Genomic DNA, 19,103 nt, shown 5'->3' with positions numbered 1-19,103 from the left:
TACCTTTCATTCTCATGGCTACACACCTCTTTTAGAACTCCAGGAGCACGGATCTTCCAAATAATGATCTAGGAACATTAATGCAGCACGTGACTTCCAAAGTGTGAGCTCTCTCTCCGTCCTGGCAGCTCCAGGACTGACGTCAACCTCAGCGCCAATCAAAGGAAACTGCCAGACATTCTATGCAGAATCCAATGAAGATGCAAGGAAATCTGGGTAATTACAGGGCGGACATTCTTTCAGGAAGTGACACAAGCACCGTCAGTCAGTGTTCACCATCAACCCCTGGCTGGCCAGCAAAGCTTGTTCCACATCATCAATTTAATGCGAAAAAAAACAAAACAGGGCTGTTGCAAGAAAATGAGAAAAGATTGAAAAAATATGTTATTTTAGTATGGTTTCTGTGAGTGAAGTGAAGTGAATTATATTTATATAGCGCTTTTCTCTAGTGACTCAAAGCGCTTTACATAGTGAAACCCAATATCTAAGTTACATTTAAACCAGTGTGGGTGGCACTGGGAGCAGGTGGGTAAAGTGTCTTGCCCAAGGACACAACGGCAGTGACTAGGATGGCGGAAGCGGGAATCAAACCTGCAACCCTCAAGTTGCTGGCACAGCCACTCTACCAACCGAGCTATACCGTAATTGTGAGAGGACAAACATGACAACACAAGTGTTAGAAAGCCCACACTTTATATACAACATGCTTCACTGACGAGAGTATTTGGCCAGCACCGTTTTGTCCCACTAATTTCAGCGGTTCATGAACGCACCGTAGTTTGTGTACATGTACGTTTTCCGTTCGGGCTCCAGTACTCTGGAATGCCCTCCCGGTAACAGTTCGAGATGCCACCTCAGTAGAAGCATTTAAGTCTCACCTTAAAACTCATTTGTATACTCTAGCCTTTAAATAGACTCCCTTTTTAGACCAGTTGATCTGCCGCTTCTTTTCTTTTTCTTCTATGTCCCACTCTCCCCTGTGGAGGGGGTCCGGTCCGATCCGGTGGCCATGTACTGCTTGCCTGTGTATCGGCTGGGGACATCTCTGCGCTGCTGATCCGCCTCCGCTTGGGATGGTTTCCTGGTGGCTCCGCTGTGAACGGGACTCTCGCTGCTGTGTCTTGGATCCTCTTTGGACTGGACTCTCGCGACTGTGTTGTATCCATTGTGGATTGAACTTTCACAGTATCATGTTAGACCCGCTCGACATCCATTGCTTTCCTCCTCTCTAAGGTTCTCATAATCATTATTGTCACCGACGTCCCACTGGGTGTGAGTTTTCCTTGCCCTTATGTGGGCCTACCGAGGATGTCGTGGTGGTTTGTGCAGCCCTTTGAGACACTAGTGATTTAGGGCTATATAAGTAAACATTGATTGATTGATTGATGTACAGCTTTCTCCGACGCTGCCACAGAAAGACATGTTTAAGGCCACTCCTTCCTTGTCTCACTTTGTCCACCAAACGTTTTGTGCTGTGCGACTTAGGGACGGCGTGGCGCAGTGGGGAGAGTGGCCGTGCGCAACCCGAGCGTCCCTGGTTCAATTCCCACCCAGTACCAACCTCGTCACGTCCGTTGTGTCCTGAGCAAGACACTTCACCCTTGCTCCTGATGGGTGCTGGTTGGCGCCTTGCATGGCAGCTCCCTCCATCAGTGTGTGAATGTGTGTGTGAATGGGTAAATGTGGAAGTAGTGTCAAAGCGCTTTGAGTACCTTGAAGGTAGAAAAGCGCTATACAAGTACAACCCATTTATCATTTATAACCCGGTGTGCTCTGTAGTTCGAAAAATACGGTCAATCCGTAAATCTTAGTTTTACTGTAAAATAGTATAAATTTTATGTACATATGATAAAAAGAGCGTCCCTCTGAACATTCTGAACCGGTTTCCATCCCAGTAACATTTTAAGCAGAACAATGCTTCTAAGGTTCTGAATGGATCATAGCTCAACATAGGAATTGTGCAAACCTTTGGATAATTGCAACAATTACAATGACAACAAAATTATTCTCACGAGTAACTCACTTTTCACCTGAAAAAAAGATTGAATGTTATTTGCTGAGAGGAGGCCAGGCGGTTATCGAGATGGAGAACATCCTTGGATGAGATCCTACCCGTCAGCAGAACAAATTACAAGCGGATACTGAGAGATTCCACAAAGACATCTTCAACAGTTTTCCATGTAAAATTGCTGCCAAAATGCACTTCTGGATCATATCTGAAACCTTCTTTGACGGTTCAACATTTTATTAGGCCAAATTGTATTCAGTCAACTTTGGTATGCATTTTTATCAGTCAAATAACGTATTATTTTCGGGTCTCCCCATGTCTAGCATTAAAAGATTACAGTTGGTACAAAATGCGGCTGCTAGACTTTTGACAAGAACAAGAAAGTTTGATCATATTACGCCTGTACTGTATATACCTTTATATACATATATACATACATATATACCTATACTGGCTCACCTGCACTGGCTTCCTGTGCACTTAAGATGTGACTTTAAGGTTTTACTACTTACGTATAAAATACTACACGGTCTAGCTCCAGCCTATCTTGCCGATTGTATTGTACCGTATGTCCCGGCAAGAAATCTGCGTTCAAAAGACTCCGGCTTATTAGTGATTCCTAGAGCTCAAAAAAAGTCTGCGGGCTATAGAGCGTTTTCCGTTCGGGCTCCAGTACTCTGGAATACCCTCCCGGTAACAGTTGGAGATGCTACCTCAGTAGAAGCATTTAAGTCTCATCTTAAAACTCATCTGTATACTCTAGCCTTTAAATAGACCTCCTTTTTAGACCAGTTGATCTGCCGCTTCTTTTCTTTCTCCTATGTCCCCCCCTCCCTTGTGGAGGGGGTCCGGTCCGATGACCATGGATGAAGTACTGACTGTCCAGAGTCGAGACCCAGGATGGACCGCTCGTCGGGACCCAGGATGGACCGCTCGCCTGTATCGGTTGGGGACATCTCTACGCTGCTGATCCGCTTGAGATGGTTTCCTGTGGACGGGACTCTCACTGCTGTCTTGGAGCCACTATGGATTGAACTTTCACAGTATCATGTTAGACCCGCTCGACATCCATTGCTTTCGGTCCCCTAGAGGGGGGGGGGTTGCCCACATCTGAGGTCCTCTCCAAGGTTTCTCATAGTCAGCATTGTCGCTGGCGTCCCACTGAATGTGAATTCTCCCTGCCCACTGGGTGTGAGTTTTCCTTGCCCTTTTGTGGGTTCTTCCGAGGATGTTGTAGTCGTAATGATTTGTGCAGTCCTTTGAGACATTTGTGATTTGGGGCTATATAAATAAACATTGATTGATTGATGATTGACTTGTTGGACAAATTAGCAAAACATAATAACCTTTTTTTTGTGTGATTTTGATACAATGTTTTCAATGTGAAGGTTGTCATCAAAACTCAAAGCTGGGGCATCCCTGGAAGAATATCTAATATTGCTGTCGACAGGAAATTACATACAAACAAACCCGCACGGATGAAAACCTTGGCGGAGGTAGTAATAACCACGGTTGTGCTATTTTGAGAAAAAAACAACAACCTCTAACTAGTTATGCGTAATAATGAAGGAATTTTCATTAACTAGCAAATCCCTAAAAAGTACAGCTTTGATTGTCTGACTAAAACCATTGTGGGCATGTTGGACCAGCGCTTGGCGGTTTTTACTCCGTTTATTCTATAAACGTGCACATTAGGGTCTGGAGACTTGAAACCGACACTGATCATATGTTTATACGTGTTCTGTGACTGACTGTCCAGACTGGACCTCACTTGTCCTCCAACATCTGCTGTCAACTCACCTGGGACCCACGCTATCGACAATTTAGTGGATTGATTAGTACTGTTCAAATTGTCCTAGAAGACGTTTCGCCTCTCATTCAAGCAGCCTTCCTCAGTTCTTGCTCTCAGACTTACAATAAATAGGACAACTCGAGTCCACCTCGGATCGGAGGCCTGGTCTAAGAGAACCTAAACAGTGCAGTTGCCAGCGATTCAATGCCCTGAGAATACGAGGACCTGGATGAACGCCGGTCCTGCTAGACACCGAACTCTATTTAATAATACAACTCTAACATTTGACAACCAAACAATTAAACAAGGCGACACGGTAAAGAATCTGGGTATTATCTTCGACCCAACTCTCTCCTTTGAGGCACACATTAAAAGCGTTACTAAAACGGCCTTCTTTCATCTCCGTAACATCGCTAAAATTCGCTCCATTCTGTCCACTAAAGACGCTGAGATCATTATCCATGCGTTTGTTACGTCTCGCCTCGACTACTGTAACGTATTATTTTCGGGTCTCCCCATGTCTAGCATTAAAAGATTACAGTTGGTACAAAATGCGGCTGCTAGACTTTTGACAAGAACAAGAAAGTTTGATCACATTACGCCTGTACTGGCTCACCAGCACGGGCTTCCTGTGCACTTAAGATGTGACTTTAAGGTTTTACTACTTACGTATAAAATACTACACGGTCTAGCTCCATCTTATCTTGCCGATTGTATTGTACCATATGTCCCGGCAAGAAATCTGCGTTCAAAGGACTCCGGCTTATTAGTGATTCCCAAAGCCCAAAAAAAGTCTGCGGGCTATAGAGCGTTTTCCGTTCGGGCTCCAGTACTCTGGAATGCCCTCCCGGTAACAGTTCGCGATGCCACCTCAGTAGAAGCGTTTAAGTCTCACCTTAAAACTCATTTGTATACTCTAGCCTTTAAATAGACTCCCTTTTTAGACCAGTTGATCTGCCGTTTCTTTTCTTTTTCTTCTATGTCCCACTCTCCCGTGTGGAGGGGGTCCGGTCCGATCCGGTGGCCATGTACTGCTCGCCTGTGTATCGGCTGGGGACATCTCTGCGCTGCTGGTCTGCCTCCGCTTGGGATGGTTTCCTGCTGGCTCCGCTGTGAACGGGACTCTCGCTGCTGTGTCTTGGATCCTCTTTGGACTGGACTCTCGCGACTGTGTTGTATCCATTGTGGATTGAACTTTCACAGTATCATGTTAGATCCGCTCGACATCCATTGCTTTCCTCCTCTCTAAGGTTCTCATAGTCATCATTGTCACCGACGTCCCACTGGGTCATTATTGTCACCAATGTCCCACTGGGTGTGAGTTTTCCTTGCCCTTATGTGGGCCTACCGAGGATGTCGTGGTGGTTTGTGCAGCCCTTTGAGACACTAGTGATTTAGGGCTATATAAGTAAACATTGATTGATTGATTGATCTACAGGCACATATCCACAATATGGTTATGGTCTAAGACAGGGTTGTCCAAAGTACATGTGCAGCCCGCTGGCGTCTTCAATTTGGCCTGCGAGACGTCAGGAGTTTGGTAAGGAATATGGCCGGAGATTTCTATTTATTTTAATAGTCGATATGTCAATCAATCAATCAATCAATCAATCAGTCAAAGTTGACTTACACAGCCTTTAATCACAAGTGTGTCTCAAAGGGCTGCACAAGACCTGGGCTCAGATCCCACATCAGGGCAAGACAAAACTCAACCCAATGGGAATAATGAATAACCTCGGAGGGGACCACAGATGTGGGGACCCCCTCCCCGGGCGACCGGTGCCATGGCTGTAAAGTGGATCTAGTTAATAGCGTGAAAATGTGTGCCGTTGCCAAGTCGCCACCTTGTGTACAACATGAGTAATTCAGGTCTCATTCTTTAAATGAAACAAAGCGTGGCATTTGGTTACATGACCCAATGCGAACAACCTTCCTTAGTCAGGAGGCAAAAAATAAATAAATCCATGCAACAGTTACACTCATTTAAATCTGTTACAAAGCATGATGGGAAAAATGCAAAACACTATCGCCACACTTCTCCATGTTTGGTGCATTTTGGCTTCTTGACATTTCTGATTGATTACAAAACTTTAAGGAGGTCAGCACGGAAGTAAATGAGGTAGGAGACAAACTTTCACATACTCTTAATATCTAATAATATTAATAATCAATATAATATGTACACGCACATACATACAATATATCAATCAATCAATGTTTACTTATATAGCCCTAAATCACTAGTGTCTCAAAGGGCTGCACAAACCACCACGACATCCTCGGTAGGCCCACATAAGGGCAAGGAAAACTCACACCCAGTGGGACATTGGTGACAATAATGACCCAGTGGGACGTCTGTGACAATGATGACTATGAGAACCTTAGAGAGGAGGAAAGCAATGGATGTCGAGCGGGTCTAACATGATACTGTGAAAGTTCAATCCACAATGGATCCAACACAGTCGCGAGAGTCCAGTCCAAAGAGGATCCAAGACACAGCAGCGAGAGTCCCGTTCACAGCGGAGCCAGCAGGAAACCATCCCAAGCGTAGGCGGACCAGCAGCGCAGAGATGTCCCCAGCCGATACACAGGCGAGCAGTACATGGCCACCGGATCGGACCGGACCCCCTCCACACGGGAGAGTGGGACATAGAAGAAAAAGAAAAGAAACGGCAGATCAACTGGTCTAAAAAGGGAGTCTATTTAAAGGCTAGAGTATACAAATGAGTTTTAAGGTGAGACTTAAATGCTTCTACTGAGGTGGCATCGCGAACTGTTACCGGGAGGGCATTCCAGAGTACTGGAGCCCGAACGGAAAATGCTCTATAGCCCGCAGACTTTTTTTGGGCTTTGGGAATCACTAATAAGCCGGAGTCCTTTGAACGCAGATTTCTTGCCTGGACATATGGTACAATACAATCGGCAAGATAAGATGGAGCTAGACCGTGTAGTATTTTATACGTAAGTAGTAAAACCTTAAAGTCACATCTTAAGTGCACAGGAAGCCAGTGCAGGTGAGCCAGTACAGGCGTAATGTGATCAAACTTTCTTGTTCTTGTCAAAAGTCTAGCAGCCGCATTTTGTACCAACTGTAATCTTTTAATGCTAGACATGGGGAGACCCGAAAATAATACGTTACAGTAGTCGAGGCGAGACGTAACAAACGCATGGATAATGATCTCAGCGTCTTTAGTGGACAGAATGGAGCGAATTTTAGCGATATTACGGAGATGAAAGAAGGCCATTTTAGTAACGCTTTTAATGTGTGCCTCAAAGGAGAGAGTTGGGTCGAAGATAATACCCAGATTCTTTACCGTGTCGCCTTGTTTAATTGTTTGGTTGTCAAATGTTAGAGTTGTATTATTAAATAGAGTTCGGTGTCTAGCAGGACCGATAATCAGCATTTCCGTTTTTTTGGCGTTGAGTTGCAAAAAGTTAGCGGACATCCATTGTTTAATTTCATTAAGTTCAAAGCTCACACATTCAAAGTCGCCACACACTCACAAGACCTTCTGTTGTGCAATGACCCGTTGAGAGGGACTAAAAGTTTGCGCAGATCAACCCCCCCCAGATCTGTAAGCAAGTGAGAGTGAAGTCATTGTTTTCCGAGATGTGCGCCAAAGTTTGGGACTAAAATGATTCACTGGCTATGTGGAGACTTGATCACAAATTACAGCTACAACTAAAAACAAACTGTTTCTCCAGCTATAAAAAAAAAAAAAAACGTCATTCTTACCTTCTTCATGCGCACTTTAACCAGGTCTTCAGTCTTGTGAGCTCCAGACTCGCACATCCCACCTCCGGCTGGACTGGCAGGGCATGCGTCACCGGGATTGCCCTCCTGCACGGCGCCGTCCGTCTGCTTCGTTCTAGCCACGGCGGCCATTTGTACATGGCGTTGGCTCTGACCAAGCGGGCCAGGTGACTCACTGAGGCAACCCACGCCATGCAGTTCTTCCAGCGGGAGCTCATTGTTGACCTCTGCTGGAAGCGAGGGCAGGTTTCGGGGGTGTTGTCCAGTCACGGTACGGTCATCCTCCTCGTGGGACGGAATGGTTTTAGTGATCGGAGCAAGCGCTTGGCGTCCGCCGGCCTCGGCCTGGCTGAGCTCTGGGATGGTGTCCAAGGATGAAGAAGTATTTTCTAAGTGGTGGCTTGCAGCACAGCTGGTGTCCATGTCCTTGTTTGGCTGAGCTGCAGATGTCCTCCCACGCTGACTGGTGATGTCTTCTCTCTCCTCACATGGCGCTTCACCGTTGATTGAGCAACACTCAACTTTGGCACAAGTATCAGATGATGTGACATCTGCTGATTTTCCGCAGCTTTCTTCTGGTCTACTTTCTTCCCCTCGGGCTTTTTTGAGTGCTAATGTTTGGGCATCACGCTGCTCCAACAGTGTCTGCAAAGACATTTCACAACAATCCAGTGCTCCGACACAGTCCTGCTTTGCTTCATGCTCAGGTCCTGATTTTTCATTTCGGGTTCCCGGGTTACTTAATCCGCCCAGTGTGTCAGCTGAATCTGTGGTCCAGGTTTCAATTGTTCCGTTGTCAGATTTTCCTTCTCCCAATGCAGTCATAACTTTGTTATCCAGTGACATCACAAGAAGACTCTCCAAGGTTTTCTTTGTACCAGCTCGGCCAGGCATGGAAATTGTGTCCTCAACATCTGGGAGGTCAAGCTGAGGTTGTTGTGGAGCAGCCGAGCAGGGCGTCAGTGTGGCCTCCGAGATTTCAGGAGGTCTGCTGTAACTATCTGTGTGACTCTCCTTTGTTTGGTGAGGATTTGGAAGTTTGCCAGGCTGGAATAGTGCGGGCCCATTGTTTGAAGATATAGAGATGCATTGTTGCTTATCACGAGAGATATGTGGATCTTTAAAGACATTATCCTCGCTCCCTGTGACAATTTCAGTTTCTTCACAGTGGCCGCTGTTGTCAGTTGCAGGAAAAATAGGAGCAGGACTTCTGTCACTCGGTGAGAGGCTGCCCGACCCTTCTGGGTCACGACAGTTTGCGGTTTTCATGTGGTCGACGTGAGGCACAAGCATACATTTACCAGGGCCACAAACTATCTTCTTTTCTTTCAGCTTGCGATCTGTAACTTGAGTGAGCTCATCTTCAAAGAGTTTGTGGCAGCCTTCCGGAAGGGAGGCACACCTTGTCCAGCGACCCTGTTTGGAGGCCCCTGAAACCCTCCAAAGTCCCTGGTTGTCAAGGCCATGGGCACAGATCAGATCCAGATCGTCGTAGCTGTACTGTAATCCCGAGGGGTGAGTCACATGATCCTCCCAACTTCTCTTGCGGATGGCGACTGGCATGTTTTTGGTAGCCAGTGCTAGTCCATGGGGCTGCTTCTGCCTGAGGAGGAAAAAAGAAGAACCAGCAACTTAAAAGCGGACGGCCATTCAAACCTAAAAAAGTAACGATGCTTTAGCAAGAGGGTCTGGCGTTATTTCTTTTGCATTCTCAGTTTCCTCAGCCAAGTGCTGGGTGGATCTTTTCAGTTAAGGAACAATTACAAATATGCCTCGGTGTGTGGACCATGTCTCATTCATTCATGCCATTTTTATGACATCACTTCCTCTACACGGGCGAACGGCCATTTTGAAGAGGGAGGGTCCCCTACGTCACATCCCGTTTACACCCTGTACACGTGGCCATTTCCAAGAGTTTGTTTCCACAATTGTTGTACCCATGTGAGCCTGTCTTAGAGATCACTTTGCGTGATCAAAGACATTTGAAATGTGCCCAAACTCTCACAGTCTTGCTGTACAGCTTTGGGTTACTAGCAAGCAATTCAGCTCGCATTTTAGCCACTCGGCCCCTTCAGTTCGAGGATTCATAGGATGCAGTGTGTCTCCCATAACAATGTGACCTCGGACTACGTTAAGGTAACGTGTGGAGTTCCCCAGGGTTCGGTCCTTGGCCCTGCACTCTTCAGCATCTACATGCTGCCGCTAGGTGACATCATACGCAAATACGGTATTAGCTTTCACTGTTATGCTGATGACACCCAACTCTACATGTCCCTAAAGCTGACCAACACGCCGGATTGTAGTCAGCTGGAGGCGTGTCTTAATGAAATTAAACAATGGATGTCCGCTAACTTTTTGCAACTCAACGCCAAAAAAACGGAAATGCTGATTATCGGTCCTGCTAGACACCGAACTCTATTTAATAATACAACTCTAACATTTGACAACCAAACAATTAAACAAGGCGACACGGTAAAGAATCTGGGTATTATCTTCGACCCAACTCTCTCCTTTGAGGCACACATTAAAAGCGTTACTAAAACGGCCTTCTTTCATCTCCGTAATATCGCTAAAATTCGCTCCATTCTGTCCACTAAAGACGCTGAGATCATTATCCATGCGTTTGTTACGTCTCGCCTCGACTACTGTAACGTATTATTTTCGGGTCTCCCCAGGTCTAGCATTAAAAGATTACAGTTGGTACAAAATGCGGCTGCTAGACTTTTGACAAGAACAAGAAAGTTTGATCACATTACGCCTGTACTGGCTCACCTGCACTGGCTTCCTGTGCACTTAAGATGTGACTTTAAGGTTTTACTACTTACGTATAAAATACTACACGGTCTAGCTCCATCTTATCTTGCCGATTGTATTGTACCATATGTCCCAGCAAGAAATCTGCGTTCAAAGGACTCCGGCTTATTAGTGATTCCCAAAACCCCAAAAAAGTCTGCGGGCTATAGAGCATTTTCCGTTCGGGCTCCAGTACTCTGGAATGCCCTCCCGGTAACAGTTCGCGATGCCACCTCAGTAGAAGCATTTAAGTCTCACCTTAAAACTCATTTGTATACTCTAGCCTTTAAATAGACTCCCTTTTTAGACCAGTTGATCTGCCGTTTCTTTTCTTTTTCTTCTATGTCCCACTCTCCCGTGTGGAGGGGGTCCGGTCCGATCCGGTGGCCATGTACTGCTCGCCTGTGTATCGGCTGGGGACATCTCTGCGCTGCTGGTCCGCCTACGCTTGGGATGGTTTCCTGCTGGCTCCGCTGTGAACGGGACTCTCGCTGCTGTGTCTTGGATCCTCTTTGGACTGGACTCTCGCGACTGTGTTGGATCCATTGTGGATTGAACTTTCACAGTATCATGTTAGATCCGCTCGACATCCATTGCTTTCCTCCTCTCTAAGGTTCTCATAGTCATCATTGTCACCGACGTCCCACTGGGTCATTATTGTCACCAATGTCCCACTGGGTGTGAGTTTTCCTTGCCCTTATGTGGGCCTACCGAGGATGTCGTGGTGGTTTGTGCAGCCCTTTGAGACACTAGTGATTTAGGGCTATATAAGTAAACATTGATTGATTGATTTTATCACAACACGTTTTTAATTGTGATGAGACTGAAAAAAATGCCAAAGCGGACCTTTCGAAGGAGAAGGCACTACCGTGACACAAGCTGATGAAGGATCGCCTCACACTGCTAGTTTCTATAAACGCTAGTGGTGACTTTGTGAAACCACTGCTTGTTTGTCACTTCCAAACTCCCAGAGTGTTCAACAATGCCACAAATATTCCCCGACAAGGTCAAATTATTTTACATTTGATGTTTTTTTTGGTTTGGGAGTGCACCAGCAAGACTTGTGAATGTGTGTGTGTGCATGAGGACATGTTAGCTTGCTGGAATGTTTTGTTGTTTGGATAAAACATGTATTGTTGAGCCGTTACCCCCCATTGTTACATGTAAATATGTATTCATAAATATGTAAATATTTATATATTTACACATTATGTCCTCAAAGTGTGCCGTTTTTTTTTAAACTAAAATATGGACTTTTGTGGAGGCTAGAAGCAGTTCTTCACATTTACATTGATTGTGTCTTAATGAAATTAAACAATGGATGTCCGCTAACTTTTTGCAACTTAATGCCAAAAAAACGGAAATGCTGATTATCGGTCCTGCTAGACACCGACCTCTATTTAATAATACAACTTTAACATTTGACAACCAAATCATAAAACAAGGTGACTCTGTAAAAAATCTGGGTATTATCTTCGACCCAACTCTCTCCTTTGAGTCACACATTAAAAGCGTTACTAAAACGGCCTTCTTTCATCTCCGTAATATCGCTAAAATTCGCTCCATTTTGTCCACTAAAGACGCTGAGATCATTATCCATGCGTTTGTTACGTCTCGTCTCGATTACTGTAACGTATTATTTTCGGGTCTCCCCATGTCTAGCATCAAAAGATTACAGTTGGTACAAAATGCGGCTGCTAGACTTTTGACAAGAACAAGAAAGTTTGATCATATTACGCCTGTACTGGCTCACCTGCACTGGCTTCCTGTGCACTTAAGATGTGACTTTAAGGTTTTACTACTTACGTATAAAATACTACACGGTCTAGCTCCATCCTATCTTGCCGATTGTATTGTACCATATGTCCCGGCAAGAAATCTGCGTTCAAAAGACTCCGGCTTATTAGTGATTCCTAGAGCTCAAAAAAAGTCTGCGGGCTATAGAGCGTTTTCCGTTCGGGCTCCAGTACTCTGGAATGCCCTCCCGGTAACAGTTCGAGATGCTACCTCAGTAGAAGCATTTAAGTCTCATCTTAAAACTCATCTGTATACTCTAGCCTTTAAATAGACCTCCTTTTTAGACCAGTTGATCTGCCGCTTCTTTTCTTTCTCCTATGTCCCCCCCTCCCTTGTGGAGGGGGTCCGGTCCGATGACCATGGATGAAGTACTGACTGTCCAGAGTCGAGACCCAGGATGGACCGCTCGTCGGGACCCGGGATGGACCGCTCGCCTGTATCGGTTAGGGACATGTCTACGCTGCTGATCCGCTTGAGATGGTTTCCTGTGGACGGGACTCTCACTGCTGTCTTGGAGCCACTACGGATTGAACTTTCACAGTATCATGTTAGACCCGCTCGACATCCATTGCTTTCGGTCCCCTAGAGGGGGGGGGGGGTTGCCCACATCTGAGGTCCTCTCCAAGGTTTCTCATAGTCAGCATTGTCACTGGCGTCCCACTGAATGTGAATTCTCCCTGCCCACTGGGTGTGAGTTTTCCTTGCCCTTTTGTGGGTTCTTCCGAGGATGTTGTAGTCGTAATGATTTGTGCAGTCCTTTGAGACATTTGTGATTTGGGGCTATATAAATAAACATTGATTGATTGATTGATTGATTGTTACGGGGAACCCGGCTTCAATATACAAATACAAAACAAACCGTGTTGAATAATCAAATATGTTCGTAAATCTTAGTTCCACTGTAAATAATAAAGTGTCCTAGGCATGCTTTCTACACTGGATGATTGTCATGGGACACAAAACTAAGTGATGTTCACCTTTTGATCCTTAGATTCTGTGCAGGATGGGAGCAACCGTCTTCTGGGCATCAATCATGAACATCCTTTGACTCGTCGATAAAACCAGCAACACCTGCAGGATCCATATTTGCTTCTGGTGATGAGAGACAACGCCGTTCCTACGGTATAATCACGTTGCCACAAAGTCAAGAACAAAACATCTGCTGACGGAGCCACAAATTGTTGTCGGATCCAGTTGTTGCTCCAAGGTCGCCGGCTCATTCATTCACTGAGTAAAATCTCCCGGAGGTAGAAGTAACCCATGTCCATCCGACAAACTGGATGTCTTTACTCCAGGGTTGTGGCTGGAGTTGGTAGCTTCCCTGTGCGACGGACGTCCAGCCGAAGAACAGCCCAGAGGCACGCAGACAGCCCAGGAGCAGTGGAGAGTCCGAAGACATCTTCCATCTTGATCACATTAGGGGTTTTGCTGACACTGAATGCAAAGCACTGGTTGGTGTGAGAGGGGCTGGCTTGGCTTTCTCCTCCCCTCCCCCTGGTCTTCTCCTTTCCATCCCTCTCTCATCAGGTCTCCTCCCAGATGAGTTTGACAAGGAGTCTGAGTCACAACATGCTGGACAACCACATCAAGTCCTTCTCCTCGCACATCCGCTTATGTCTCTTCTTCTACACGCATCTCCTGGTTGCTTCTCATGTTCATCAGCCTGTTGGTCCTCTCACTGCTTGTCACCACCAATCATTTGAAACAAAAAGGTTCCCACCAGTTCCGTTCAGTGTAATAAAACACAGACTACCAAGTCAGACCCTGAGAACTGGGCCCAAAAAAAGACCAAGTCGGTTTCAGCAATCCTATCTAAGGCATGCTTTCCTGCAATATCTGTCATGACGTCATTGTACACGGGTCCTTGAGCAAGTACACTGGCACACTAAACAACTGCAATGCAGAGTAGCGCGACACACAAAAAATCATTAAAAACAGATGGAAACTATTAAAGAAATTCCAGGACAAACAGAACAGTCCATTGAATGCCCTGAGATGACAATGACCTGATGGATAGACCTATTAGAGAAATCAAACCCGATGTCACGAGTTCCAACTGATTTTAACTGAGAAAGAGGCTGTAAAAAAAACTATTTAAATCAGGGGTGTCCAAACTACGGTGCGGCCCGCCGGCGTCTTCAGTTTGACCCGCCAGACATCACGGGTTTAATAAGGACACATTGATTTTGAACATCGGATTGCAGCACATTTCCTTTTCCGGACTCTTGTGGACAAAGTAAGTAAATCAGGTTACCGACAATACATTTCCTACTTATAGCGCAAAAAAAAATAAAAATAAAATATTGCAACTAATGCAAAAGTCAACACACATAGTCGCACATAACACAACTTACTCAATGACATCATTTAGTAGATTTGGGAAAAAATGTCCACGAACTATACATCATTCAAAATGACACCCATGTATGTGTGCTGTTGCTCAGTCGCCATCTTGTGGACAACATGAGAAATGACCACCGCTCATGCTTTAAATGACACAAAGAAAAGCATTTGGTTACATGACCCAATGCAAACAACCTTCCCTAGTCAGGATGCAAAAAAAAACAAAAAACTTCCATGCCACTTAAAAAAAAAAACAACAGAATTACACCCATTGAAATCCCTTGCAAAGCCTGATGGGAAAAATGCAAAACACACTCTCCACACTAATCCATGTTTGGCACATTTTAGCTGCTTGATATTCCTGATTAATTACAAAACTTCAAAACTTTTATGGAGGTTGTCCTTACCATTAATATCCAATTATATATTGATGATATTAACTTGTATACGATAGGCTATACATTATATATATATATATATATATATATATGTAGGTGTGGGAAAAAAATCACAAGACTACTTCATCTCTACAGATCTGTTTCATGAGGGGCTCCCTCAATCATCAGGAGATTTTAATGGAAGCATTCACATACAAGGGTTTGTATAGAGCACAGAGTGGGTGGGTACAAGCAGGCGTAGGGTGTGGTGATTGGCTCATGTGTTACCTAGGAGGTGTTTCCGTCTATGGCGGCATGTTGAAATGATTTCACTGCGCTTGTTGAGGGATGATAAATCTGGATGATATATAATAAACAGTTTCTCTTTTAAGCATAGGTTGCATCTTTTATTACCACTGTTGTAAGGTGAGCTGGATGCAAGAATTTGCCATGTTATTGAATATTCAACATTATTGTCTATAAGGTTCCAAATGTGTTTGCTGAGTTCTGTAGAATTCTGCAAAGTCTGGTTTCTAAAGGAGGCGTTGTGATTATTCCATCTTGTTTTGAACGCTCCTTCGGTTAATCCTACGTACGTGTCGGATGTGTTAATGTCCTTGCGTATTACCTTTGCTTGGTAAACGACTGATGCGACTGATACCAAGCAAAGGTAATACGCAAGGACATTAACACATCCGACACGTACGTAGGATTAACCGAAGGAGCGTTCAAAACAAGATGGAATAATCACAACGCCTCCTTTAGAAACCAGACTTTGCAGAATTCTACAGAACTCAGCAAACACATTTGGAACCTCAAAGACAATAATGTTGAATATTCAATAACATGGCAAATTCTTGCATCCAGCTCACCTTACAACAGTGGTAATAAAAGATGCAACCTATGCTTAAAAGAGAAACTGTTTATTATATATCATCCAGACCTATCATCCCTCAACAAGCGCAGTGAAATCATTTCAACATGCCGCCATAGACGGAAACACCTCCTAGGTAACACATGAGCCAATCACCACACCCTACGCCTGCTTGTACCCACCCACTCTGTGCTCTATATAAACCATTGTATGTGAATGCTTCCATTAAAATCTCCTGATGATTGAGGGAACCCCTCATGAAACAGATCTGTAGAGATGAAGTAGTCTTGTGATTTTTTTCCCACACCTACATATTGCGCTCTACCACGGTATCGAGCACTATTCTCTGGATAATCCAATCAAGGCATATATATATATATATATATATATATATATATATAGCTACCTTACATGTAGTTGGCTCCCGGACAAATTTATTTAGCCCCAAGTGAAGAAGTGGGAACAGCCCTGATTTAAATGAATATAAACCAGATTCAAACACGTACAAAGCAATGGTAACAGAAATGTAATGAAGGGAAATGCTTTTCCTTCTTCCAAAGCCGGCTAATCATTATGGGATGCCTTTCTGTCCGTGTGCAGTGTGTCACCGACCAGTGAAGCGCGGCAACATTTTTAGACTAAAAGCGGCTGGTTTGGAATAATCCCGCCTTCAAATCTCGTGTCACCCTCAGACTCTTTTTTGCCAAATGTCACAGTTGTGAGCGGATTTGTCGAAATGATCCCACGCACAGGAAAAACTCCAGGAACAATCTGGAAAAGTGGAATAAAACGCCCCTTCCACGGTTCCTTGCCCTTTAACCCGCGGGTCATCCAGATGTGAGCCGGATGAGCTATTTTTTGGAGGGAGCGTCTCGCTGGGAAAAAGTCACCGCAGACTCTTGAGGGACACAGATGGCCGGGCTGGAAGGAAAACATCCAAGTTCAACAAGAAGCATGTCACATGACGCCCTCTGCAGTGTAACCAAGAACTGATCAGTGGCTTCAGTGACCATTGAAGAGTCTGCGCCGACACGGACCGTGACTCAGGCCGTCCACTCATTACCGCCTTTAGACTTCCAGCACAAGTCTATCATTTCACAAGATGAAGCCTCCCTCCCGTCTTTCAGACCCCACAAGGCAAGCCCTGCGCGTCATACACTGGATTCATCAGTGGCATTTTTTACAAGCACGTGTTCAAGCGACGAAACATGTGCCAGACAACCTGCCCGTGATCCGTGGCTCTCTGTGGTCAGATACAAAAGTGGCTAAGCATTGAAGCTACGGCCGCTTGGATTCTGAGATAGTTGGATAGCGAGCCATTGGTAGTTTGTTGATTCCCCGTGTTTACTTTCACTCAGTAGAAAACGGTCCAGGGTGAGGGTCCTGATACCCCGTACTAGTCTCTATTTGCTGCTGGTGCTTTTCCATAGGCCAATGCAGGTACTATTACCAGGGATCCCAGGGAGGTACCAAAAAAGATACAAGAAATATCGTGGGATCACACTCCTCAGCCTTCCCGGTAAGGTTTATTCAGGTGTACTGGAGAGGAGGCTTCGCCGGATAGTCGAACCTCGGATTCAGGAGGAACAGTGTGGTTTTCGTCCTGGTCGTGGAGCTGTGGACCAGCTCTATACTCTCGGCAGGGTTCTTGAGGGTGCATGGGAGTTTGCCCAACCAGTCTACATGTGCTTTGTGGACTTGGAGAAGGCATTGGACCGTGTCCCTCGGGAAGTCCTGTGGGGAGTGCTCAGAGAGTATGGGGTATCGGACTGTCTTATTGTGGCGGTCCGCTCCCTGTATGATCAGTGTCAGAGCTTGGTCCGCATTGCTGGCAGTAAGTCGGACACGTTTCCAGTGAAGGTTGGACTCCGCCAAGGCTGTCCTTTGTCACCCATTCTGTTCATAACTTTTATGGACAGAATTTCTAGGCGCAGTCAAGGCGTTGAGGGGTTCCGGTTTGGTGGCCACGGGATTAGGTCTCTGCTTTTTGCAGATGATGTAGTCCTGATGGCTTCATCTGGCCGGGATCTTCAGCTCTCACTGGATCGGTTCGCAGCCGAGTGTGAAGCGACCGGAATGAGAATCAGCACCTCCAAGTCCGAGTCCATGGTTCTCGCCCGGAAAAGGGTGGAGTGCCATCTCCGGGTTGGGGAGGAGACCCTGCCCCAAGTGGAGGAGTTCAAGTACCTAGGAGTCTTGTTCACGAGTGGGGGAAGAGTGGATCGTGAGATCGACAGGCGGATCGGTGCGGCGTCTTCAGTAATGCGGACGTTGTATCGATCCGTTGTGGTGAAGAAGGAGCTGAGCCGGAAGGCAAAGCTCTCAATTTACCGGTCGATCTACGTTCCCATCCTCACCTATGGTCATGAGCTTTGGGTCATGACCGAAAGGATAAGATCACGGGTACAAGCGGCCGAAATGAGTTTCCTCCGCCGGGTGGCGGGGCTCTCCCTTAGAGATAGGGTGAGAAGCTCTGCCATCCGGGAGGAGCTCAACTTAAAGCCGCTGCTCCTCCACATCGAGAGGAGCCAGATGAGGTGGTTCGGGCATGTGGTCAGGATGCCACCCGAACGCCTCCCTAGGGATGTGTTTAGGGCACGTCCAGCTGGTAGGAGGCCACGGGGAAGACCCAGGACACGTTGGAAAGACTATGTCTCCCGGCTGGCCTGGGAACGCCTCGGGATCCCCCGGGAAGAGCTAAACGAAGTGGCTGGAGATAGGGAAGTCTGGGCTTCCCTGCTTAGGCTGCTGCCCCCGCGACCCGACCTCGGATAAGCGGAAGATGATGGATGGATGGATGGAAATGAAAAAAAGCAGCTGGGGGCCAAGGGGGCATTTGGGGGTTGAAGAGATTTGACCATTTTGAAGACGCTTCGGAAGGGATATCCTATGTAGAAATTCGACAAAAATACAAGGAAACTTAGCTATGGTTTCTATCTCTTAGAAGCTGGAGCCCCTGGCTCCTGTAAAACTGACAGAGCAGAGTGCTCGCTTGGAAAAGGCTGGAGTGCCATCTCCTGCTTGAGGAGGAGTTCCTGCCTCGTGTGGAGGAGTTCAAGTACCTCAAAGTCTTGTTCTAAAGGAAAGGGAAGAGTGGATCGTGACATCTACAGGCAGCTCGCCGCGGCATCTGCGGACCTAGCATCGATTTGTTGTGGTGAAGACCGAGTTTACTGGTCGATCTACATTCCCATCCTCCTGTATGGTCATGATCTTTGGGTTATGATGGAAAGGACAAAATCACGGATACAAGCAGCCAAAATTAGTTTCCTCCTCAAAGTAAATCGGCTGCTCCTCCACATGGAGAGGAGCCAGAGGAGGTGGTTTGAGCATCTGGTCAAGGTGCCTCCCCGGATGCCTCCTGA

At 46.0% G+C, this 19,103-nt stretch overlaps 1 protein-coding gene across 2 annotated transcripts in view; it reads right to left on the bottom strand.

Annotated features, from left to right (window-relative positions):
• The window catches only part of dlc1 (DLC1 Rho GTPase activating protein), a 261,583-nt gene extending 247,969 nt beyond the window's left edge, over positions 1-13,614 (bottom strand). Inside the window, exons 1-2 of one of the 2 annotated variants that reach the window (XM_061887484.1) lie at positions 13,122-13,614; positions 7,537-9,157 (exon numbers count right to left, since the gene is read on the bottom strand). In XM_061887484.1, coding sequence (XP_061743468.1) covers positions 7,537-9,117 — 1,581 coding nt within the window. In that variant the 5' untranslated portion in view covers positions 9,118-9,157; positions 13,122-13,614. The remainder of the gene's footprint in view (positions 1-7,536; positions 9,158-13,121) is intronic. The other variant, XM_061887563.1, reaches the window with a different exon arrangement.
• Between the last annotated feature and the right edge of the window lie 5,489 nt (positions 13,615-19,103).

This window comes from Nerophis ophidion, linkage group LG01, assembly GCF_033978795.1.
Source record: "Nerophis ophidion isolate RoL-2023_Sa linkage group LG01, RoL_Noph_v1.0, whole genome shotgun sequence".
Lineage (NCBI taxonomy): Eukaryota > Metazoa > Chordata > Actinopteri > Syngnathiformes > Syngnathidae > Nerophis > Nerophis ophidion.
Note: the sequence above shows the minus strand (reverse complement) of the source record. Positions and strands in the feature narration are given on the sequence as shown.